General features: G+C 61.1%; 1 protein-coding gene across 1 annotated transcript in view; it reads right to left on the bottom strand.

Moving 5' to 3' along the window:
• Positions 1 to 19,032, bottom strand: part of UNC13A (unc-13 homolog A) — a 36,605-nt gene extending 17,573 nt beyond the window's left edge. The window contains exons 1-22 of the mRNA XM_064469974.1: positions 18,993 to 19,032; positions 14,599 to 14,628; positions 14,116 to 14,215; positions 13,795 to 13,912; positions 13,469 to 13,592; positions 13,222 to 13,295; positions 13,074 to 13,128; positions 12,213 to 12,248; positions 11,459 to 11,669; positions 8,743 to 9,306; positions 7,477 to 7,570; positions 6,355 to 6,404; positions 5,417 to 5,495; positions 4,218 to 4,223; positions 3,841 to 3,912; positions 3,318 to 3,537; positions 2,849 to 3,076; positions 2,435 to 2,576; positions 1,867 to 2,036; positions 1,310 to 1,425; positions 1,043 to 1,206; positions 626 to 776 (exon numbers count right to left, since the gene is read on the bottom strand). Of these exons, the coding sequence (XP_064326044.1) occupies positions 626 to 776; positions 1,043 to 1,206; positions 1,310 to 1,425; positions 1,867 to 2,036; positions 2,435 to 2,576; positions 2,849 to 3,076; positions 3,318 to 3,537; positions 3,841 to 3,912; positions 4,218 to 4,223; positions 5,417 to 5,495; positions 6,355 to 6,404; positions 7,477 to 7,570; positions 8,743 to 9,306; positions 11,459 to 11,669; positions 12,213 to 12,248; positions 13,074 to 13,128; positions 13,222 to 13,295; positions 13,469 to 13,592; positions 13,795 to 13,912; positions 14,116 to 14,215; positions 14,599 to 14,628; positions 18,993 to 19,014 (2,826 nt within the window). The 5' untranslated portion in view covers positions 19,015 to 19,032. The remainder of the gene's footprint in view (positions 1 to 625; positions 777 to 1,042; positions 1,207 to 1,309; positions 1,426 to 1,866; positions 2,037 to 2,434; positions 2,577 to 2,848; positions 3,077 to 3,317; positions 3,538 to 3,840; positions 3,913 to 4,217; positions 4,224 to 5,416; positions 5,496 to 6,354; positions 6,405 to 7,476; positions 7,571 to 8,742; positions 9,307 to 11,458; positions 11,670 to 12,212; positions 12,249 to 13,073; positions 13,129 to 13,221; positions 13,296 to 13,468; positions 13,593 to 13,794; positions 13,913 to 14,115; positions 14,216 to 14,598; positions 14,629 to 18,992) is intronic.
• Positions 19,033 to 23,734: the final 4,702 nt, after the last annotated feature.

Genomic DNA, 23,734 nt, shown 5'->3' with positions numbered 1-23,734 from the left:
AGCACTTTGCCTGACCCAGGGCTGGGCACTGATCCTGGCTCAACCTGTGCACGTCCAGAGCAACCACCTGCTGCCTCTAGGACACGCAGGGGGAGGCGGGGCGAGAGCTCAGCCCCTCCCGGCCCACGTCCCCAAGGGCGTACCCAGCGCCGGCACAAACTCACCCTGCTTGCTGCAAGTGAGGCACCCAGCAGGCACGCGTGGGTGCTGGCACAGTCGGGTGAGTTTGCAGCGGTCCCGGGATGCGTCCAAAGCACACAGGGCCATGCAAAACCCAGCAAGCTGCAGGGATGGCTCCTTGCCACCTGCTTGTGATTTTGCCGCCAAGGTTTCCCCCTCCTGCCACACTGCCACCCAGCATCCCAGCCTGCTCAGACCCTCATGGTTGGAGAGCAAATTTGGAGAGCTAATTTAGACCTTCTTCCAGGAAGGTGGTGGCTCTTTTCCTTCCTGAAAATCCCGAGTGGGATGAATTTCGGGGCAAGCAGGGGCTGACCCATCTGCTGCTCAGCTACAGTTTGGAGCAGGGTGTTTTGCACAGCCCTTTTTGCCCCCCAAGCCCCCCACCCGCTCCCAAGAGAAGAGAGAGAAGAAGGAAGGAGTGTTTACGCACCATCGGACTTACCCCGAAATTGGAAGCGGCAAAGCGGTCAGAGGCTGAGACATTGGTGGAAGCCGTGGTATGGGCATAGTAGGCATTAATGTTGGCTAGCAGGGTACTCATCACTGCTGGCACACCCGGGCACATGTATTTGGAGGAAAGACAGGCAAAATGCCTGCAGAGGGAGGCAGAAGGTGAGGGTGCAGGGCCACAGGAGGGGCTGCCTGTAGGAAGGGGCGCGGCATTTGGGGTGCACGCACAGAGGAGGGGAGGGACGGGTGCACGGGTGCACAGGTGCAGGGCGAGCTAGGGGAGCATGTCTGCACCCATGGTGGGGAGGTGGGTGCAAAGAGCAGCAGGGGAGGAAGACGCCAATAGTGACCCCCGCCAACCCAGGGCTGGCGCAGCCCCTTTGAGCAAGGTGGAGGGCGAGTGACTCACGTCATGGCCTGGTAGATGGACTCCACCCCATAGCGCATGGCAAACTCATCCACGATCTCCTGCGCCGTTTCGTCAAAGTACACCTTCCAGGCGTCATCCCCCTTGGCATCAGGGATTTTCACCACCCCATTGTTTTGCAAATCCGTCACAAAGTGGAAGAGGTTCTGGAGGTACAAATGAGTCCTGTCAGGTCCCCAGGGCTTGTGGTGGCATGGTGGCTTTGCTGGGGTGGGGGTCATGCCCCCCACGCCTGCCTGGGCTCCTCACCTCATGCAGGCAAGTGTACTGTACATGGTAGGGAGCCACCTTCTCCTCGCCTTTGATCTCCACGCTGATGTGCAGCCGGATGGCTCCTGATACAGCTGACTTGTCTGTCCGCTTGTCTGTGGGGGGACAGGAAGGGGGACAAGACGTGAGGCTTCCCCAGAGCAACTCTGCTCACCCCTAGCCCCAAAGGGGCAGACAGCTCTGGCACGGAGGGGCCTTGGGGCTGGGGCCAGGGAGACACCCAGCACCAAGTGCAGCCAAGGCATTCCAGAGAGGGATTTGGTCATATCTCCAGGCACTACAGAGATGTGGCCTCTTCATGCCTCAATTTCCCCTCTACAGAGGGCCAGTGCTTCAGACCTCCTGGGCAAAGAGTTTTGAGAATGAGCCTGGGAAAATGCTTGATCCCAATGGCTTTTGATATTAAGTGTTTTTAACAGCAGACCCTATACTAATATGCTGAAGTAGCCTTCAAACCAGGGCTGGCAGCATGTCCCCCTGGGAATGCAGGACCAGGAGTCCCAGCCCGAGCAGGCCGTGCCAGGGAAGCTGGTTACCGAGGTTGTACCAGACATCCATCTCCCCACTCAGGGTCCGGACCTCGATGATTGTCTGGCCCAGGAAGTCATCAGACTCCCTCTTGAAGCGCTGCTTGACACGGGACTTAATGTCATCGTCTTCGTCCCAGACGCGGACCTTGATGCGGTCGGAGGAGTTATGGCACTCGCTGGGGAGGAGAGAAGGGGCAAAAGCCCCAGGATGAGCAGGGAAACCTTTCTGGCCTCTCCACAGCCTCTGTTTCCCTAAACAAGAGGGACCATCCCAGCACAGGGCAGGAACTGGGGAAGAGATGTGGGAGCACCAACCCTCCCTGGTTGGCTCGGCATGGCTCTGCACCATGCCAAGGTGGCCCCAACACAGCCTGGATCAGCCCCCATCACCAGGAACAAAACACTCCATAGCGCAAAACCAGCACTCCCAGTGACCCCAGCATCCCCCCTCCACCCTCATCTGGGTCAGGATGAGGCTCTCCACCCCCCACAGGGACGTGCTGACAGCCAGCACGGCTCAGCATGACCGCGGGCGGCCAGGAAAGGGGACAGGGTGGGCCAGGGGTGAACTTACAAATGGAAATTCTCCTCCCAGACTGGATTGAGATTGCCGTAGATAGTTTTAGTCCTTTTTTTTGTCTTTCCAACCTGGACAGTGACATACGGGTCACTGGAACCTGTCTTATCCTTTGCTTGCAGGCCCTGGGCACAAACGACTGCAGCACAGCATGGCGCAGCACATGCCCATCCACACAAGGCACATGCATGGCACACACAGGGGAGAGAACAGACAGAGAGATGAGTCAGTGCCACAGCCACTCCGAGATCCCGCAACAGGCATCTTGTGTCCCCCACCAGAGCCCCAGGGGCTGAAGCCACTTTGCAAGATGAGGGGCAGGAGGCGGGTTGGAGCACACAGTGTCCTTGTGCAAGGGGACAGCCACATAGTCCCCCACGGCACATGGTGCCAGGCACTACCGGTGCCTACCCGTGATGCTGATCTTGGCCGACCATTTGGAGGTGCCGTCCAGGACGCTCTGCTTCATGGCCTTCATCTGCTGTGTGTGTGTGGTCTTGGTCACCCCAAACACCTCCTGAATCAGCTCAAATATCTCTGGCTTGTTGCGCTCCCGGATCTTCATGCGGTCCTTGAGCACCATGATAATATTCTGGGTCCGGTCCTCCGCTCCATGCTTGGAGCTCTTCTCCACCGCCCCTGGGAGAGGAAAGCCATGGGTGAGATGTGGGGGGCAGGCGGCATCCAGGAGAGAGCCGAGAGCTCCCCAAGCCCACCATGCATGAATGAAGTCAAACCTGGAGAGGTCTACACCCTGCCCAGGACAGATCTGCCCTGCCCACCACTTCCCCCATGCACAAGGCAGGAGTCCACCTCTCCATTTCTCCCTCCTCCCTCTCCAAAGTGAGAAGGGATGAGGCTGCAGGCAACAGCTCCTTACTCTGCAGGCAGTCGGCATTGAGCAGGTCCTGGCACTTCTCGTGACACTTGACGCCGCACTCGGCGCAGCGCATGCCCTGCCGGGCAATGCCCCAGAGCAGCCCCTCACACTCGTAGCAGTAGGTGGGGGTGGTGGCTGTCCACACCTCAAAGTTGTGGGGCGTCGTGCAGGAGATGGGGTACACTAAGGCTTGCAGAGTCTTCTTGTAAACATGGTTTTTCTGTGCAAGGACAGAAGAGAGTGGGGGAGGAAAGCTCAGGCAACGTGCAGCAACCAAGCCATGCAGCAGGGTGCAGAGATGCCATCCACAGGTGCTGGGCCACATACAGCATCACTGCTGGGTGCGGGCAAGGAGGGCAGAGGACAAACACCACCATCCCCAAGTGCAGCCGTGAGCATCCTGGCTGCTTTGGCATCGCTGGAGGAGGATGCTGGTGTAGCACAGACCCCGCACCCCCATTGCTGGCCTGGCTCAGCTCTCCAACCATGACCGCCCCACACCCCAGCCAGCCCCAGCACCTACCAGCTCCTCATTGTTCAATGTGCTCGAGGCCAGCGCGGATGTGATTCCTGCTTTCCTGGACTGGACCAGGGACTGCGGGAAAGAAACATAATTCCCAGATCTGGCAGACCACAGGCTGTCCCTCCCACACCCCTTTGGGGTCCCAGTGGCCATAAACCACCTGGGGTGGACCCCCACCCCAGATGGGGGAGGGTGCTGGCTGCATGAGCTGGCAGTGGGGACAGCCCAGCTCCCAGTGACACCAGCACTTCAAAGCACCACCCCGCTGCTGTGGGACTGGAACCAGTTCAGTAGCCCACGGCATTCCCAGTTCAGCCCCAATGGGCACAGCCTCTCAACTGAGACCCTGGGGAGACCAGAGCAAGGATGGCACTTACCATTGCCTGCAGGCAGCCAGGGCCAGCGAGAGGGGGAATAAAAGGCTGTTAGCACTAGCCACCTCACAGCAGATCAAGTCCTGCCCCTTCCCTGCTGGAACTAGTGGGAACTGGGACAAAACCAACCCCTCACCCAGCACCAGACCAGTCCCTGGGGGGTTTGCCACCCCAAGCCGCAGCACTGCCAAACCCCAGCAGGGAAAGGCAGTGGCCCCTGCCTGACCCCTGCACTCTGCCCACCCCATCACCACCCACAACCCAACACCCCAAAACCCTGACACCAACACAACACAGTGCAGAAGCATCAGCGGCTGCCCAGGTGAGCTGGGGGGCAGAGGGCACTGGGGTTAGAGCAGCAAGGGGGGGGGCAGCGGGATGGGGGAGGGCAGGTGGGCTGGGGACAGGATGGAGGCACCCTGGGAGGGCACAGAGTGGAGGCAGCGAGGTGTAAAGAGAGGGGAAGGAGGTGAAGGGCACCTAATTCTGGGCACAAAGGGTGTCTGGTTTCCAAAACTGCTGTCTCTCGTCACCAGGGGGGTGACAGCAGAGTGACCCTATGCATTATAGCCCAGGGGGCTGGATGGGACCCCAACATGGGGACTGGGCTGTAGCGGTGCAGTGTGACAATGGTGGGGACAGGAGCATAGAGTCTGTGCAGCTCAGAAAAGCCAGCGCTACCCCTCCTCTGATATGTGGGTCCATCTGCCTGGCACCACCATGGCCCGAGCTGCGGGGAACTTATGGCAGGTGGGACGAGAAGGGACCAGGGACACAGCACCAGTAAAAAAATGGGAAACCAGATGCAGCCCCAGGAAGCCTTGGGCTGATGCTTGGTGTAGGGACAGGGCCCTGGAACTCCATTAAAGAGAAGCACCCTTGGGTGAGTGCTCTCTCTTTAACCCCTCAGACCACGCTCACCAGATCACTGACTAGAGGGAGAGATTTGCGTCCAGGCTTAATGTCGGGCATGCTGTTAATGCAGCGCAGAAACTTTACTGCTGCCCCCCTGCCGCCAAGGACAGCCAAGCCAGGCCAGAGAAAAGAAAACAGAAAACACAAGCCATGTTAGAGGCAGCTGGGGAGCAGAGCACGGGCACCCCGCAAGCATTGGCCAGGGCAGGCGGGCAGCGCAGTCCAGCGGGGTGCAGCAGGAGCGAAGCTGGCAACTGTGAGGTGCAAAGCGTTAGGAGGAACCTCACCAAATCACTAACTAGGGGGATGGGTTTTCGCTTGCATATGTCCGGCATGCTGTCTATAATGATCAGCCCGCCACCAGGCCTGCAAGAGAGATGAGAGTCAGCGGGGAAGGGGGAACAGAGGCAGGGTCCCCTGCTATTGCCCCATGTTCACTCGGGACTTGGCGGACAAAACTGCAGGACAACCCCTGGGTGGCCTGGGGACCCCCATCCCCACCACCGCCCCAGCTGAGGCAGGGATCATTAGACTGAAAACTATGGGGGAAGGAGATTCTGGCAGAAAACTGTGATTTTCCCCACATGAAGATGTTTTGCTTCAGTGGTGTGACAGTGGAACACAGGAAAACAATAGCCGCTTTGACACTGCGGCGTGGAGCGGGAGAGCTGGGGTTTCCCTCTGGGACACAAAAGGCGAGCACCAAGCTGTTCTGTTGTGAGAGAAACCGAGGCACCGCAGCTCAGGCAGAAACACCGCTTCGCAGCCTCCAGTCCTGTCTGCAAAAAAACCCTGGCATAATCTGGTGGGTTCTCAAGGAAATGTGCCAGGTTCTGCCTGGCTCAGCAGCAGGGCCACCTGTGAGGGTGAGACCCACAGCCTGTCAGGGTGAGAGGTTCAGGGTTCCCCGTGGCACTACTCAAGCCCCAGATGGCAGGAGAGAAGTGGTAGCTGCCACCCCAGCTCAGTCCCCTCCCAACCCACTCACCTCCTTGCTCTCCCCTTTGGCAGCAGCTCCTGGGGACACGGAGCAGTGGCATCTCTGCTGGCTCCTCCAAAAGCACCAAGCAACCAGCATTCATCTGGCCCCCACATGCCCACAGCTCAGCAACGCTTCCCCACACCAGCCCCCCAACAAGCTTGTTAATCACATCCTAATGAGGAGGGGAGAGCAGCCCGCAAGCCCCCATGGGGGCATAAAGTACCGGCTTCCCCACATACTCACCCGCCTTTGAACCACAGGGATTTAGCTTCTCCATTGCCTTCTCCGCAGGCCTGCAAGACATGGGGCAGCTGTCATGGGTGCAGCACCGAGCCCCCAGTGCACATGGCAGCCCACCCCAGCGCTGCTGGCAGCTGAGCACCCAGCCGGCACCCACAGCACTGGGGAAGCACGTAAAGGATTTACAGGGTGGGCAGAGAAAAGCGTGTTCCTGAAACAACAGGGCTCTTTCCAGCAAAGAGCTTGCACTGGGAATATCTTCAAGAGGCTGAGCTGGGCAAGCGGTGGGCAGGCTTCAGCAGAGGGGCTTGGGCTGGCAAAGCAGTGGGGGTGGCTGCACCGTGCAAAAATTCAGGGTTTGGGGGAATGGAGAAGCATCATTGGAAAGGCTCGGCAAGTCCACACAGACCCACAGCCAGTTGGAGAGAAGTGCAGGGAAAAGCCAAAGCACACTGGAGGTAGGGTGTACACAGGGACCATCCCGCAGTGACACCTCCCTTGCAGGGAGGGGATTATTCTGGGGGAGAAGGGAGGAAAGAGCCAATTACACCTCCCTGCATGCACGCGCGCACACACACGCGTGCGCGCGTGCACACACATGGTGAAGGCACACACATTGCTGGGTCATTCCAGTTGGACATGCTTACCTGCAGGCAGGCTACACCCCTTCCCTGCAGGAAGGGGAGATGTGGGCGCAAGGGCCGTGGTGGACAACTCAAAAGAGAAGCGGTGGGGAGGGGGATCGAAGCCCTGGGGGGTGAATCCAGAGCCAAAACAAAAAGAAAAGATGGAGGATGGAGTCTAAAAACAGAACAAAAAAAATTGTCAACTCAATACAGGGGAGAGGGCGGAGGGGCTTGCACCAGCACACCACATGCAACACACCGCAGGAAGGTCCTCAGCACTCCCTGCCCCTTGAGGGAGTCCCACTTGGTGTGAACGGGGTTGTGGGGCCACCACTGTTGGGGTCCCCCAGGCCCCCACTGCCTTCAGGGTGTGGGACGTCCATGGGATTGGGGAGCAGACATGTCTGGAAGATGCCCAGGCACGGGAAGGGGCTGTGCCCCCAGTCCAGCACGTGGCTGGCGCTGGGACCTGGCAGCGGGCAGCCACCGGATTGCTCACCTCCTGCAGCTGCATGCAGACCTTGTTGAAGGCTCTCAACCAGTTGGCTTTGGCTCGTGCTTTGGGGTCCTGCACCTCTGCCTCTATTTGCTCCCTGCAAGCACACACACCTTGCTCACCTCCCAGCATGGCACTGGGGATGGGGTGTCAGCCCCCACACCCCTGGCAGGACTGAGGCTGCAATTTAGGGATCCTGATGGGCCTTGAGCCAGTGTGGCCATGACAAAAACCCCCTCTTGCTACCAGGAAGGGCACTAAGAAGGTAGCAAGTCCTGCTGCAAAGGACAGTGCAGTCAAGGCAGAGCAATGAGAAGCTGGGAGATCCCCCTCCCTTGGGAGACTGTCCTGGGCACCCAAGCAACGTGAGGGATCCCTCCAGCAGCAAAGGGTCAGGGGACTGCTGGGACACAAGCACATGGATTAAACATCCCTCACCCCCCATCTCCCCAGCAGAACGTCCTCTGGCTGCCTCCCACCATGCTGGGACCTCCTGGGGTTAAGAGCTCCCAACACCCCAGAGGCTCCGAGCCCAGGGGGACCTGCCAGCCTGGACATGCTGGTTGTTGTGGGGAATTTTTCTCCTCTCTTGCAAAAACAAGATATGGAGGAAAAGAAAATAAATCCTCCCATCACCCCAGCCTCCTGGAGAGCCTGGTGTGACATCACACTGGAGATCGGTGCTCAGAACAGGGCTGGGACGAGGCCGTGGGGAGCTTGGGAGAGGAGCCTGCCCAAACCAGCCCTGTGGGGCCTTGCCTGGGCTAATATGTGGTCCCCAGTGCTAACCTGGGCTCCTCAGCACTAATCCATGATCCCCAGTGCCCAGCAAGTGACCCCCCCCCAAGCCCCCTGCCCGGAGAAGAGGCACTGCAGGCAGACATGAACTAAGGCCACCTTCGCCAGGACTCTAGCCAGCCCTTGGGCCTAAATACTTTTTTTTAAAAAAAGCTCATTACACATTTTTTTAAATTAGAGATTCCCCAGCTGTGGTCTATAATTTAAACTAAATAAAAGGCTGAAAAAGCCCATCACGCTTCCCACCCTGTGCAGAGTGGTGGTGCTCACCAAACCATGGGAAAATGGACATGTTCAATAATTAAAGGCCTCAGGCACCTGGAAAAACCCCAGACACCACAGAAGGTCCCTTGTGCTGCCCCTTGGCATCAGCAGCACCAGCACCAGCCCCAGGCCACCTCCAGAACATCCTCAGTGTCTCCAGGCACAGTGCCATTCCAACGGTGCTACAGATCAACAACTCTCTCCTACCTCTCAGCCAGTTTTGGGGGCTCAGGCTTGGGGGCCGCCTCTTGCAGGGGAGCTTCGTCCACTCCCCGCTGGGCCTGGAGGGCCTCTGGGGTTTCTGGGGGGACAGAGGTGTCCTTCTCCTCCTTCCTTTCCTCTTTCTTCTCCTTCCTCTCCTGCTGCTGCGGTTTCAGCTGTGGGACCAGCTGCGGTTGCTGCTGCTGCTGCGGGACTTGTTGCTGCTGCTGCCCAGGGGGTTTCTGCAGTGGGGGGTACGCATCATGCTCAGGGGTTTTGTAGGTGCCCTGCTGCCGAAGGTCCTCCTCCTCCTTGGGGTAGCCTTCCTCATTCTCGCTGTAGTCCTCATTGAACTCTTCCTCCTCCTCCAGATAGAGGTCATCGTCCTCCTCTTCCCAGTGGGGCGAGTCCTTGCGGTAGCTGACGGAGCTGTGGCAGGAGTGGTAGGAGTCGCCGTCCCGCTCATCCAGCTCTGAGTCCCGCAGGCTCTCGTTCTCGAAGTCCTCGCTCAGCTGGGAGCTGCCCTGGCTCAGCTCGGCTGACGAGGCATAGTGGCTGCTCCCTGTGGGGCTGCAGGGCCAAGGGGAGACAAGGACAGGGCTCCTGTGGGTCTGTGCTGCAGCCTCGCCTGACCCATGCGGCCCCAGCCAGAGCCCCAGGGGTCCCTGCAGCACAGGCGCAAGGATGTGCAGCTCACCCCAGGGCACAGCCGGGGTGAGCAGCAGGCTCCTCATCCTGGGAGTCAAAGGCATGGACCCAGGAGACTCTGTGGACTGGGACTAGCCCCCCAGGCTGGGGCACACGCAGGGGTGCCCTGCCTGTGCCTGGGCTGAGCATGGGGACGTGGGGGACAGCGTCTGTCCCCTCAGCTCACCCCTGCCAGGGGTGGGGTCAGAGCGTGGCCAGGCAGCACCCCCAGCCAGATCCTGCCTCCTTCTTCTGCCAGACACCCCATCCTGCCCCCAACCCACAGATCCGTCACCCAACATCTATCCTGACATGCCAGCACTCCCTGTAGACCTCCCTGGCACCCCCTCTCCAAGGACATACCCTCAACCCCATCACTCCCCTTAGCCACATCATCCCTACCTGGGGGTCTCCTCTCCAGTCTTCCTGCCAGGCCAGACCCCCTTCCCACCGCCCCACCTGCTCCACTGGCCCCTGGCCCTTCCAGTATACCCCTCTCACAGCCACCTGCACCTGGGGGAGCACAGAGGGTCTCCCTGTGTCCCAGGAGGCTGCCAGGGACAGGACAGACGCAGGGCTCCGTGGGGAGAGGCTCACATAAGCAAACATGCAGACAGGACAGGGACATGCCTAGGAAGAGGCCGACACCACGTCTCCAGCACCAGCAGCCAGGGCTCAGGGGTGGGCAAGGGAGAAAGGGACAAGGGGATGGGATGGGCAGAGCCCTGGGCCCAGAGTGGCTGGGCCAGGCAGTGGGGAGCCAGGGGACACCGCAGGGAGGAGGGTACTGGGGGATTCCCAGGCTGGTCCCAGCACGGGGGTGGTACTGGCGCCATCCAGGTACCTTGGGAAGCGGGACTTGGGACACAGGAGTGCAGGAGACATGGCTCATGCTTGGAAACCCCTCATCTCCCCAGCCTGATCCTGGCCAGATCTGGGAGAAGGGCCCTTGGCACATCGTGAGTGTCCCAAATTATTGTGTGAGGCTTTTGCCCAGCCAGGTGTTCCCTGGGAAGTGACCAGAAACGGAGGGTGGCATTTGAGTCCCTGAGGCCCCAGCTCCCATACACACTGGCATGACGGAGAACAGGCAGCAGTGCTGCCAGCCAGTCACTGTGCTGGTGAGCAGGACCAGGACGCTGGGGCATCGCCCCCATGAACTGGGGCACAGCAGCAAGAAGGGATGCCATGGGGCCAAGAGACACCTGGAGCATCCCAACACTGCTCCTTTCCGAGGCAGTCCAGGGCAGGGAGAGGGGGACCCCGCAGCAGCACAAGGCCGCCCTTGCCGTGACTGGTGTTGGCCTCACCATGGCTGCAAGGACCAACCACAGCACTCTGCGACAGCACACAGCATGCGACGAGGTAGCAACCCACCTATCCAATTGGTCTAGGGACTGCCTGATCTCAAGGGAAGGCTGGCGGCTTGTCCGCCTGCTCGACTCAGAAGCGGACTCAGCGTCGCTGCGTCCATTTGCGGCAGAGTCTATGCTACCATAGCGTCTGCCAGGGAGGAGAGGAAGATGATCAGCAAGGTTCCAGGCACCGCGCTGCCGCACCCACCACACCCCAGCATCCCCTGCTACCATGGGGATGCCGGCAGGGTGGCTCCGTCCTGGCGGACGGGGCTGGAACCTTGGGCTGGATGCTGGCGAGGAACTGGGCCGTGCTGCGACCATGGGGACAAAGCGCTGGGCAGGCATCCCTGCCTACGGCTCTGCCTACAGCCATGTCTGCATCCCCAGCCAGGCCACAGCCCACTACTCAGCTCCCAGCAAGGACAGCTGGGGCTTGGGGGTCCCAAAGCCCAGCGAGGACAGAGGAGGGTGGTGACTCAAAAGAGCTTGAAAACTTTCCAGTGAGAAGGAAAGGCTTGGGGCCAGCACCATCCCCCTCTTCCTCGCCTCAGCATCCTTCCCTCTGTCACCCACCACCCTGGGAGCACCATCCCTGGCGTCACCCCAGGACCCTCTGCCACCTCTGGGGGGTGATTGAGAGAGCAGGTCCCGGGGGGAGCTGGCTGTGCCAATGCTACCTGATGGGATGCTGGTCTGAGTAGTCCATCTCATAACTCTGCATGGAGTCAGTGTAGGAGTCATGGGAGCTCTGCTGCTGGTGCCTCATGGGGTACTGGTGGACGGAGGCGTTGGGCTGGGAGGTGGTGTAATATGGCGGTGGGATGCTGTTGCTGGTCTCGCTGCGGTAATCACTGTCCCGGTCATCCACCGTGCTGTCGGGGTCATCGTCTGCAAGGGGCCACAGTGAGTGGGACGGGGACGGCCCCATGACTGTTGTGGCCAGAGATGCCCCAAATCTGCCCCACACCCAACACAGCCCCGCTACTGCCACCACCATGTCCCCACCACTGTGGGACCATGCTGGGAAGACAGACCCTGGAAGGGGTGAGGGGCTGCACACGTTCTCCTCTGCAGAAAGGGGTTTTGGGGGTCAAGGAAAGGGCAGAGGGGGGAAATGAGATATCCAGGAGGGAAGAGGAGGACAGTGGGTGGGGACCCTCCCTCCGCCCCACCGATGTCCCACCACAGCTGCTTATTGCCACCAGAGCACCCTGAGGGCACAGAGCTTCATGGTGCCATGTCCCCACCAGCCTGTGGGAACAACCCTGCCCAGGACAGGGCACTCCGTGCCTCCGCCCTTGCCCAGCACAGAGCCACTGCACGAGGCCGCAGGCTGAACCCAAGCCCCAGGTCCCCTGAGCCCTAGACCAGCAAAGGGGGATGTGCTGGGGACCACCAGGCTGGGAGAAGAGGAGGGGACAGGATACTTACTCTGCTGTTCTCCCCAGCCAAAATAATTCCAGTTACCTACAAAAAAAAAAAGGTGGCAGAGACAATAAGGATGGAGGCAGCTGCGGGGCAGCAGCAGGAGCTGGCTGGGAGAAACCAGCATCGCCCAGGCACAGTGACACCAAGCTGGGCTGGGGACAGTGCCCCGAGACAGGTTGAGGATAGCGCCCAGATGGAGCACATTGGCACTGAGCCATGCTGGGGACAGGGACTGAGATGGGGTGGTGATGGGGCCTAGGGATGGGCACAGTGGCACTGAAGTGCTCTGGGGATGGTGCCCAGGCCTGGCCATGGTGACACCAACCCAAGCTGGGGACAAGTGCTATGGCTAGGCATGGTAGCACTGAACTGTGCAGGGGAGAGGGGCGGGGGCTGGGCACACAGGCACTGAGCTGTGCTTGGGACAGGCCCTGCCTGTGCATTGCCCTGGCTCGATTACAGAATGGGAAACTGAGGCATGGGTTGGGACAAACGGAGCTGCCGCCCCAAATCCCCCAGACCCCCTGCCAGTGCCCCCACCAAGCAGCCCCCTCACCAGCCTTGCTGCCCCTCGCCCAGGCTCCCCAGGGGACCGTCCTCACCAGCCCCATTGCCATGCCCCCCCACGTCCCCTATGGCTCAGCCCCACAGGAGGGCTCATACACTGTGCGGCAGGGAGACAGCAAAGAAACACCGGCAGACATGGGAGGGAGGATAGGAACGGGGATGGGAACAGTGTGTGGGGTGAGGTTGAGCCCCACTTGGGTTGGGGTCCAGTGCCCCAAGGCACAGACCCCGTTCCTGTGCATCCCCGGTGAGGGGAGCTGGGGTCCTGCAGCAGGGCAGGGGCAGGGCAGCACTTACAGCACTGGGAGCTGTGAACGGGCAGAGGCTTTTCTTGTTCCTCCTGGAAGGTGTACTGAGGAGAGACAGGCCGGTAAGGGCTGCCCACTCGCAGCACCGCTGCTCCCTGCCCAGCCCTCACCCTGGGCCTGACTCTGCACTGACTTACATCGTCCTGGTCCCGCATGGCATTGAGCTGCTCCAGCTTCTTGGCCCAATACCTGGCCTCCTCCTCGGGAATATCTGCAAGGGCAAAGATCCCGACTGGTTCACAGACCCCCTTCCAAAACAGACCCCAGCTTTTAGGACTACAGGATCAGTCCCCCAGGCTCAACTCCAAGCCCCATAAGCATCCCTGGGACTGGTGGCAAGGAAGGCTGCACCCCAGACCTAGGGCGCCCGGGGACGGTACCCACCCAGCGGCAGCTCGAAGCGGGTGTCAAGGAGGATACGGTGGAAAGTGGGGTCCTTGGTGCCTGAAATCTCATTGTTGGTCATGATGACCTGGGAGTCGAGCGTGAGCCATTCCCCAGGGCCCTCCTGTGGGGAGGAAATGGGGGTGAGGAGAACTGCAGGCACACCCTTCCCCAGCTCCACAACCCCACGAACACAGGGTCCATCCCGAAGCAGGGCCCTCTCTAGGCACAGATGGGGAAGGCTCTGCTCCCTGCGAAGGACAGCCAGGATGGGGGCTACATGTCCCTTAGGGTCCAGCGGGGGATGGAGGTGCCTGGCTGCCTACCTCATTGGACTGCTGGACGGTCCGGAGGGGGATCCACACCATTCCCACCATGGTGTCCCAGATGAGCCCCTTGTTCCACACCTCCACCGTCAGGCCCAGGTCGAGCCGGTTGATCTCGCTGGGGAAGGGGGAGAGGCGTCAGGTCACCCCCCTCCCCTGCAGCCCCCACCCCAGTCTCTGCCTGACCCCTTGGCCCCAGGACTCAGGTGAGCCCCCAGGGCTGGGGTCAGGGGAGCACCAGCAGTGCATGACCTCCTCTTGGTGGGGGGCAGGTAGGGGGAGCAGTGCGGGGGGACCCTGGGGCAGCCCCTGGACACTCACAACATGAAGTCCTGCTCCCAGGAGGGCAGGTTGCCCCGCACTGCGATGGTTGTGCTCTTGACATTTTGCACCTTCAGTGTCACATAGGTGTTAAACTTCTCTGTGGGAGCAAGCAGAGGGTGAAATGTCCCTCAGTGCCCCCCCAGCCATGCACCCACCCCCCAGATGCCCCCCACTGCACCCTCCCATGGGGTCCCCCCACACTGTTCTCAGCACCCCAGCCCCAGTCAGCCAGGCAGGATGGACCCTACCCCTGCCAGGGCTGGCTTGGCTGTGCGCCCCTCCATCCTGCCCAGGGCACCCCATCTCTGTGTGTGCCCCCCCCAACTTGCCCAATCATACCTCCAGAGCTGAGGCTGAGCCTGGGATCCCCTTGCCACCCCCGAGCCCTTTCTCTGAGCCTGCCCCACCCAACCAGCCCCAGAGCCAAGCCCCAAGTCCCAGCCCACCCTGAGGTGGGCAGACAGGCGGGGGACCGCTTACCTTGGGGCCCATCGAACTTGGCCTTTTTAACTGCAGGGACAGAGAGGGAGGGAAAAGATTCAGCCTGAGACCCCCGTGCAGGGGGCTGGGGACCCCCACCAGCGTGCCAAAGGGGTGGGAGGACCCCAGGCCTTGCTCCCCCCCTCCCCAGCTGCAAGGTGGGGGAAGGCGGTGGGATCCCTCCTGCTGGTGTAAATCAGGAGTCCTCAATGCCAGGCACGAGGGAGGGGGATCAGGCAGGAGCTGGAGGTGGGCACCGGAGGGGAGCAAAGGCCCCCCCAAAAAACCTGCCGCTTTGGAACAACTTGAAACATCCCAGTGCAGCCCCAAATGACCAGCCTTCATCTGTTGAGGGGGCATTTAACCCCCCTCACCCCCCTGCTTCTGAATTTGGATACATTTGGGGAAACAGATGATGTTACTGTACACATCCAGGGGGAAAAGGGGGGTTTGGGTGAGCCGTCTCCCAGCTCCAACCCCTGCCGAGAGGCACCAGCCCAGCAGCGCCAGGGTTAAGGCTCTTGCCTGTCTCCCAAACCGCTGACCCAGAGTTCATACAGGAAACACGGGGGTGGAAGGGGGGGTGCAGGCTGTAACCCTCCCCTGCCCCACAGCAGCCCCAGGGCCAGTGGAGGTGCTCCCTGCTGCACTCCAGCCCTGTCCCCCTTGCAGGGGCACCGAGGTTCTCATCCTGCCCATTGGGGACCTCTCCCAATTGGCTGATTGCATGGGGGGGGGGTTTGCATCTGGGCCAGATCCTGCTCAACACCATGGGAACAAACACCCCCGATGCTGGCTGATCCCCCCCCACCCCACTTTACACCAGTGTGAGCAGGTGGCACCCAGGTTTTCCCACAGCGGGGAGGCAAAAGGGCAGCTGGGCAGAGCCAGGTACCAACACTGCCCATGCCAGGGGGTGGTGGGGGCGAGGGGTGTCTGGGGCTCACAGGAGGGGACCAGACGGAGAGGGAATGACACAGCACCCGGAGAACAGTTAAATGACGTGGGTGCCAGCGGGTGGAAGGCCAACGTGACCGAGGAGGGCTGAAAATAGCCCTGGTGATATCAAAGGTAATTTGATTTCAGAGACGTGTCACTCGCCAGCCGCTTATCACCCGCTGCCAGCGCTGGAAGGGCCACGGGGGCTGCCCTCGGCTCCATGTGCCCAGCAGGGTTTGGAGAAGCAGCCCCCGCCAGGCCCTGGGCGGGAGGGAATCATTGGCTCAGCCTTGGCACACCACTCAGAAAATAATTGGGGATCCTTCAGCTCAGCTGCCAGCCCCATGCTGCCGAGAGGGTCACGCACTGGGCGGCTCTTTGCAGCGACTTTGCCCAAAGGAAGGTTGCCAGATGCATTGCTGGTGCTCACGTTCCTGGGGAATCACGGGACTCCAGGAGCTGTGGCTTCACTCAGGGATGGCGGGTTTCATGCTTGGGGGGGGGGGGTTTGGTTCGAGGCCAGGCACGAGGCTCTGGGATCCCAAAGATCCCCTGGCATCGCCAGGCCAGGAGCCGGGGCGACTGCACGGGGATGGCCAACCCCACTGTGCATTATAATATTATATTAATTTTTTTTGTAGGTTATATTATATATAATGTTTTGGTGTATATATATTTAAAATATATTATTATATTATAATACAGTATTTGGTAGCAGGAGCAGCCTGTGGTGCATGCTTGGAGCTGCATGGGGACCCTGGCATGGGAGTTCACCCTTGCTCCGGACGCCAACACACCCACCAACAGCTCCCTCCACCCACTGCCCCCCGAAACGGGGGAGCAGAGGAAGGAAAAGCTCCAAAAATACCCCAGCTGACAGGAACAGCCAATTACCCAGGGAACACATGGCTCTCCTGACTGTCATCTGCTGCCAGGGAGAAGTCCTGCTGCCACCATCTGCAGCCGGCAGCCCCGGGCGGGCTGCACTCCCCTCCCGCCCACCAATGATCCCCCTGACGCAGGGGTGGGGGGTCCCCGGGTGCCCCCCGGGCCAAATTCTACCTGAGCCCCCAGGCAAGGAGGCTGGGGACAAGGAGCAGGATCCCCACAGGAGCGGGGGCCCCCCACAATGGGCTGGAAACCCAGAGCGCCCCCCAGGCTGGGGTAGCCAGCTGCCGCCCAGGGGGCACAGGCCAGTTGGGGAAACTGAGGCAGGAGGCAGCTGGCAGGGATCAGACTGGCAATGGCTGGGCTGTAGGCATCCTGCAACAGGCCTATCTGTCTGTCCATCCCCTGGTCCATCCACCCATCCTTCTGTCCACCCATCCCTCTGTCCATCCATCCATTCACCTGTCTGTCCATCCACCCATCCCACTGTCCGTCCATCCTTTGACCATCCATCTGCTCACCTGTCTCTCCATCTATCCCCTTTCTTCATCCATCCATCCATGCACTCCCTCTGTCCACCCACCCACCCCTATGTCTACCTGCTCATGTATCCCCACCCCTCCACCAATCTGTCCATCCATCTGTCTCTCCGGATGCCCATCCACCCGCCCGTCCATCTGTCTGTCTGCCTCGCACCACTTCAGACACGCCCCTCCTGGCCACACACCCCTGTCCCTACTCACCCCATACCACCCGGGCCACACCAGCGCCCCTCACCCAGGTGCATCCCCCCAGCACGAAGCCCTCAGGGACCGCGCGAGGCCCCGGCGCACCAGGAGGGGCAGGGGGAGGCCAGGGGAGGATCTGGGGTGGGACCTCAAAAATAGGGTGACAAAAATAGCTGCCCCCAGCAAGCGGTGACAGGGTGGCAGGGGAAGCCTGAACCTGCTGAGAGTTGTTCCTCACCATCCATGCCCAGCTTCACTGAGGGTGTCACCACGTGTGACAGTCCCTTAAACAGGAGTAAAGACGTGGCCGTTCCCCTGTCAGAGGGAAGGACCCCAAACCTGGGGCTGGCGGGGGGGGCCCCCTGGGGAGCAGCTCCATTGTGGCTCTGCCACGGGAGAGGGGGCTGTGGTGGCACCTAAGGGATGAGGACATAGTGGGTGGGTGGGTGGGAGGGGGCACAGGCCCCCATCCCGCTGAGCTCAGGCAGCTGTGGGGGAGCCCCCGTTTTCCTCCTGCTTTCCCCCGGGGGGGGGGACACTGTGGGGGGAATCCCAGCAACCTGTGCCCCTCCTGGTCCCCAGCTGCCACGCCACCACCTCTGTCCCACCACCCCCAGAGCCCCCAGTGCCACCCCCACGCCATCGGGGTGCCATAGGGCCTGGGGAGGGGGGAAGGGACCCCCCCAGACTGACCACTCAATCCAGATTAACCACCAGCAAGGCCAAGACTGCAGGGATCATCTGCGCACCGAGTTGGGCAGGTCTCAGCATGCTGGGGGGTGGGGATCCCCTACTTGCACACTCCCCCCAGTTCCTCCCAGTATGGGGTGACCAGCACCCCTAAATGAACCCCCACCAGCACCAGACCACCATGCTCCTGCCCTGACTCCTCCCCAGCACCCCCACACCCAAAGTGGGGCAATGCCTGTGGTGGCACAGGGTGCTGGGGGTGGAGGGGTGTTTGGGGCTGGGGGTGTCACTGGAGCTGGGGGTATTTAGGGGTTTGGGGGTGGGGAAAGATAGGGGGATTTGGGGTGTATGGGGTTTGTTTTGGGAAAGGAATGTGGTTGGGGATAGATGATGATTGGGAGTGGGGGGTGTTTGGGGTGGGGGATGCTGGGGGTGGGAATCGGGGGTGTGGGGATAGACATGGGGCGTTGGGGGGATGTGTGGGGTGTTGGGGGGGTGTGGGGCGTGACGAGGGCGGGGGTGTTTGGGAATGCGGGGGGTCGCGTCTGCAGGGTGGGGGTGCGTGGGGACAGATGGGAGGGGTGGGCGTGTGTGGGGTGCTTGAGGTGGGGGGTATTTGGGGAGAGATGGGAGGGTGATGGTGGACGGGTGGGGGTGGGCACCCGGGCTTTGCGTTGGAGTGGGGGTGGAAGGAGATGGGGGGAGGGGGAAGGAGGGAGCTCCGGGGGGGAGGAAGGCGGAGGGGGATGGACGGGAGAAGCTGCGGTGGGCGGTGCGGGGGGAGCCCCCTTCCTCCCTGGCTCTCCCCACGGCGGGGGAGACGTTAGCGGGGGGGGACCCTCGGCGGGCGGGGTGCGCCCACACCCCCCTCGCTTCCCCACCCCCACTCCCGGCCCCGCGCGCGCGCCCCCGCCGGTTCATTCATAAATCCACGCGCCGCTTTTTTGTGAATGGAGCCGTTCTCACGACCTTCCCCCCCGCCCCCCAACTATCTCCGCCAGCCCGGGCGCCCCACTGCCCGGGGGGGGGAGGGAAGGGGAGGCGGGCTCGGTGCCCTGGTACCGGCAGCGAGCCCCGCCCCCCCCGCGGGAAGCGGGGCTGCCCCATGGCCCCCTCCCCGCGCTGTGCTCCCTCCCCCCCCCCCGGTACCTCCGACGCAAAGCAGCGACATGGTCCCGGTGCCGGCGCCGGTGCCGGTGCCGGTGCCGGTGCCGGTGCCGGGCGCGGGGGGCGCTCGCCGCCGCCGCCGCCGCCGCCCTGGTTGCTAGCGGGCGGCCATCTTGCTTCAGCACCGGGAACAGCTCCTGACGTCAGACCCGCCGCCCCCGCCTTAAAAGAGCCGGCGGGCACCGCCCCCCGCGCCCCCCGTCCGGGTGGGGAGAGCGAGCCGGGTTTAGGGGGGGAAAGCCCGGCCCTGCGCAGCCCCGAAAGGGGCTGTCCTGAATGTACGAACCCCTGAGGGGGTCCCTGCCCTGTCCCTGCACAGGGACAGCAGAGCCGACCCACGCCAGGGTGGGTGCCAACGCCTGGCATGGCAGCCAGCACTGCAGCTACCTCCCCCTGTCCCCTCTGTGGGGGACTCACCCCCTTCTGCCTCCGACTGGCCCGTAAAAAGCCCTCCCAAACTCCCACAAAGTCGGGGCGATGCCCCTGTTGATGGCCCAGCTCTGCTAAACCGGGCTGGCGGCGTGGTGCCCCTCAGGCCTTGCAGCATCCCATCTCCTATGGCGCTTACCCCCATGCCTACCATCCTGGCAGGGCTGCAGTGCCCTGCAGGAGGTGCAGGGTACCCCCAGACCCTGCCAGGGCCCTTCCCAACTCCGCCAAGGTCTCTCCAGACCCCCATGTCTTTTTGGGTACTGTCTTGTGGCATCTCCTCCCTGCTTCCGCCAGCACTGCAGCCCCAGGGCAGGAAAGCCCTGCTTCGAGCAGGATGCAACTCCTCCGCTCACAGTCAGCACATCGCCCGCATGGACCAACACACGCATGTGCCACACCACACAAATGCACACAAACATGCTCGTGCACACGTACACTGGTGCTTGCACACACACAGAGGCATGGGCACACGTTATTGCATGCATGCAGGCACACACTGCTTTAAAATCATCCTTTTCAAGCCAAACAGCAATTCTTAAACAGGAAGATTTCTTGTTCAGCACAGTCCATCTGCCACACCTCCACTGAGGGCCTGCACCCACCGCTGCCTGATGCCTCCCTCCAGCACCCCTGTCCCAAAGCATCTCCCTTCCAGCTCTGGCACCCAACACTGAGCTGCTCCCAAGGCTCACCTTTGGGTTTGTTTTCTTCTCCAAGCCCTCATTTGGATGAAAACAAGCCTCATCGGAAGGGGAAATGTTCATAAAAAGCTCCTGAGTTCTCTCCCCCAAAAATCCTGGCTTTTGATCAAAAATAAGGACAAAAAAAATTGTACTCCAGGGGAAAAAAATCAGAAAGTAGTCTCTAGGCCATGAAATTAAATATTTCCAGGAGCTAAATTCCTGCAGCCTGCCTCTCATGCTGCGTCCCTCCCTACACATCCATTTCCTCCATCCCCAAATCATTCAGCGCTTGGCCGCAGCAGTGCCCAAGCCCCTAGCACAGACAGAGCCATGCTCCTGTCCCCAAAAGCTCCTTGTCTAAATAGTCCCAATTGTCACCAAATCCCCAGCTCAGCATAAAATCAGCTTCTCCTGTGACTCCTGAGCCTTCAAAGCCAAAAAAACCCAAACCACCTCAATCCTCCCAGCAAAACCCCAGGTCCCACCTGCCTGCCACCAGCATCACCAGTGGTTTCTGGGTTCCAGGGATGCCCAGGGCAACCACTGCACCTCCTGGCAGAGGCATGGATAGGAGCCTGGAGGAGCTGGGCTCTGCCAGTGTGTTGGCTGGGCAATCGGGCAGGGTTGGAAAACCAGTGGGCAGCAGGCAGGAGGGTGGGCAGGGGGCAAGGGGGGAGGCAGGGCACCCAGCAGGGCCTGGGGATTGTCCCAGTGGGCAGCACCAGGAAGGACCCAGCTCCAGCAGAAGGTAACGAAGCCATAACTAGCGGTTCAACCACATGCAGAGGAGGTGATCAAGCCCACAACCCCCTGACCCTGCCAGGAGGATGGATACTAAATCCACCTAAATTGATGGTGACATGGACAAGTGACAGCCCCAAGCGCTCGCTGGTGGTTGAGGTTCCCATCCCAAGGTAGGGACCAGGGCACAGGCTCAGGGGGAAGGGGGCAGGTGTGACCCCAGTTGGGATCCTCTGGTGTCCTGCAGCACACATGGCACCAGTGGGACCCAAAGGACGTCACCCCACAGGATCCTCCGCCATCCTCAGGGCCGGGTCACGCTGGGACGGAGCCAGGGCAACAGGGCTGGGGCTCCCCAGTTGGGACCTGCCATTGCTTTTCCCCAGTGACCAGGTCCTGCCGCCACACCATGAGCAGAGATCAGCCCCTACAGCCCTGCCGGCCCCCAGCCCCCTGACCCTCAGACAAGGCTACTACACACCACCGCTTCGTCCCTGAGTGTCTACAGAGGGGAGCAGGCCCCCCGAGCTGAGTGTGCCGTGCTTGGCATGCACATGTCAGGGTGACACAGGCAGGCAGTGCTGCAAGGAGTGGCGTAGGAGGCCGTCAGGTACATGTCTGTGCATCTGTCTGGCTTTGGGGTTCCTTCGCGTGGGGGCTTGTGTGTTCTAAGTGGTACCTGCAGCAGCCCCTTCCCTGGGCAGAGAAAGCCAAAACAACCCCCAAAGCCTTGGAGACCCTGCACATCCCTTTGCCTTCCCCCCCCCCAGGGTGCCCCCAGCCCCCCGACGTGGGTGCCGTCCTGCAGGCAGGCCCAGCTGGCCACCGGCACAGCCCGTGCAGTGCAGTGACCACCCATGAGCCCAACCAAGAGCAGCCAGCCCACCTCCCTCAGGGGTGGCCAAGAAAGCACCTGGACAGGGATTAGTCCTCTCCTCCATCCAGCTGCTTTTTCCCAAGCGTGCTCTGGGCTCGGGGGCTGCTCTGGGTGCTTTTTGAGGGGAAAAGGGTCTGCGATGGCAGCGGGAGTAGGGCAGGACACCAGGCACCTCCTGGAGTAGCCAGGTGGGGATGGAGGCACCAGGCACAGCAGAGGGCTCGGTGAAGTGGCAGCTGTGCTACGACATGAGAGCAAAGACGTGGTGGATGGTGAGTGGGAGTGGCCAGGTTGGGGAGTCAGGGTCAGGTCTTGGCTGCTTGATGTTGGAGGGGGGAGGCCAACCGTGGGGAAGAAGTGGGGCTTTGGGCCAAGGACGCGGGGGTTACACTGCAGCTCTGGCTGGGACCAAGGCGGGAGGAAGGTTGGGGTACAACCTGCTTGCCAGGGCAGTTTCCAGGGCAAGAGGCTGGGCTGGTATCAAAGGGCTGTAGGTGGAGGGCACCGGCTTTTCAGCCCCTGCCAGCAGCCCCCTGTTCCACAATGGGAACACAGTGCCCCTTTGCTCAGGAGCACCCATGCTGCCCTGGCAACCCCGTGGCCCTGCCTACAGCCGCGATCAGAGCTGGGGCTTCAGAGCAAGAAAATTGGGCCTTTGAAGCAGCCCCCGCAGCCCCGTGCTGCCTCCGGCCATGGCCACAGCCACCAGTGTGGGGAGGTGGGTCGTGCCGGCATGCGGGGGCAGCGGGTGACACTCGGCGGACAGGAAGAGGGGCTAGCAGGAGCCCAGGAGCTCTGGGCGGGCGTCAGGGCAGCCTTACTGCTGGGTGCCCTGGGGTGCACCCACGTATGCCAGCTCTCGCACGGGCAGGTGGTGCTGCTCACCAGGGTGCTCACAGGGTTTGGGAGGGTTGGGGGGGCAGTGGGCACGTGGGGAGGTGAGCTAACACAAATGGAACCCTAAATCCCAGATAAGACTGGGCCTTTCAGCTCCTTCAGCCCACATTTCCCACCAAGGCAACAAGCACATCAGCCACCTGCTTTTAACCCCAAAAATATTTTGGGAATCCACCTTCTGCACCCCCGGGAGATGCTGGCAGCCCCTGGGACTGTCTGTCCTCATCCTGGGAGCAACAGCACTTGGGAAAAAACACTGTTTTGCTGAATCAGGGCTGAGTGGAGATGCTTTCACTGTGGATGAAAGACATGGGATGCTGCATCCTCTCCCTGGATTTCTGGCTGGGAAAGTTTCCTGGCAAAGGCTGGAGCATCCCAGCGTGCCTGTCCTGCCCAGCTGGGTGGCACCAGCCAGTTGCAAGGCCCCTGAGCCAGGTGGGCTGTCTCCCTGCCATGCTGTGCCCTGGCTTGTTGCATTTTTGCGTTACCCCATATGAAACAGGAGCAAAGGTTGGAGCTGACACAGAGGGATGCTCAGGCTTTGCATCAGCCCCTCCCAGCACGCCCAGCTCCAAGCATGCATCCATCAGCTGGCATAGGGTGCATGATGGATTGACTAATGGAGGAAAAAATTAATCAGGCTGGAGATAGCTATGAATTACACATCTAAAAATACCTCTGCGGCATCTCCTGCTGAGCCATCCCCAAGCAAAGCACCAAAGAGCCCAAAACTCTGCTGATACCCCAGTGATCACTCCGCCAGGGCAGGGCTGGAGCAAGCATCTGCACACGAGTGTTTCATGGGCTCAGCTGGCTTTAGCACAGCCAATTTACCTCCAAGCCCCAGCAGGGATGCGGCCAGCCGATCAGTCAATGCTAGCACACAAGTCCCTGAGTCAGCAGGTATTGAGCACAGGGTGAGGCTATCCATCTCAGGGAAGCTCAGCTGCCTCTGGAGAAAGGGAGGAAACCTGCTTGCCAGCATCACGCATAAAAAGGCTCCACTGGGGACTGCTGCAGCAGCAGTTTGCAGACCAGCCCATCACCACCATGGTGGCGGTGAGATGCCTGCTGCAGCCACCCACAGCACTGGT

This window comes from Phalacrocorax carbo, chromosome 19 (assembly GCF_963921805.1).
Source record: "Phalacrocorax carbo chromosome 19, bPhaCar2.1, whole genome shotgun sequence".
NCBI classification, from domain to species: Eukaryota; Metazoa; Chordata; class Aves; order Suliformes; family Phalacrocoracidae; genus Phalacrocorax; species Phalacrocorax carbo.
This window is presented reverse-complemented; position numbering and strand designations above follow the sequence as displayed.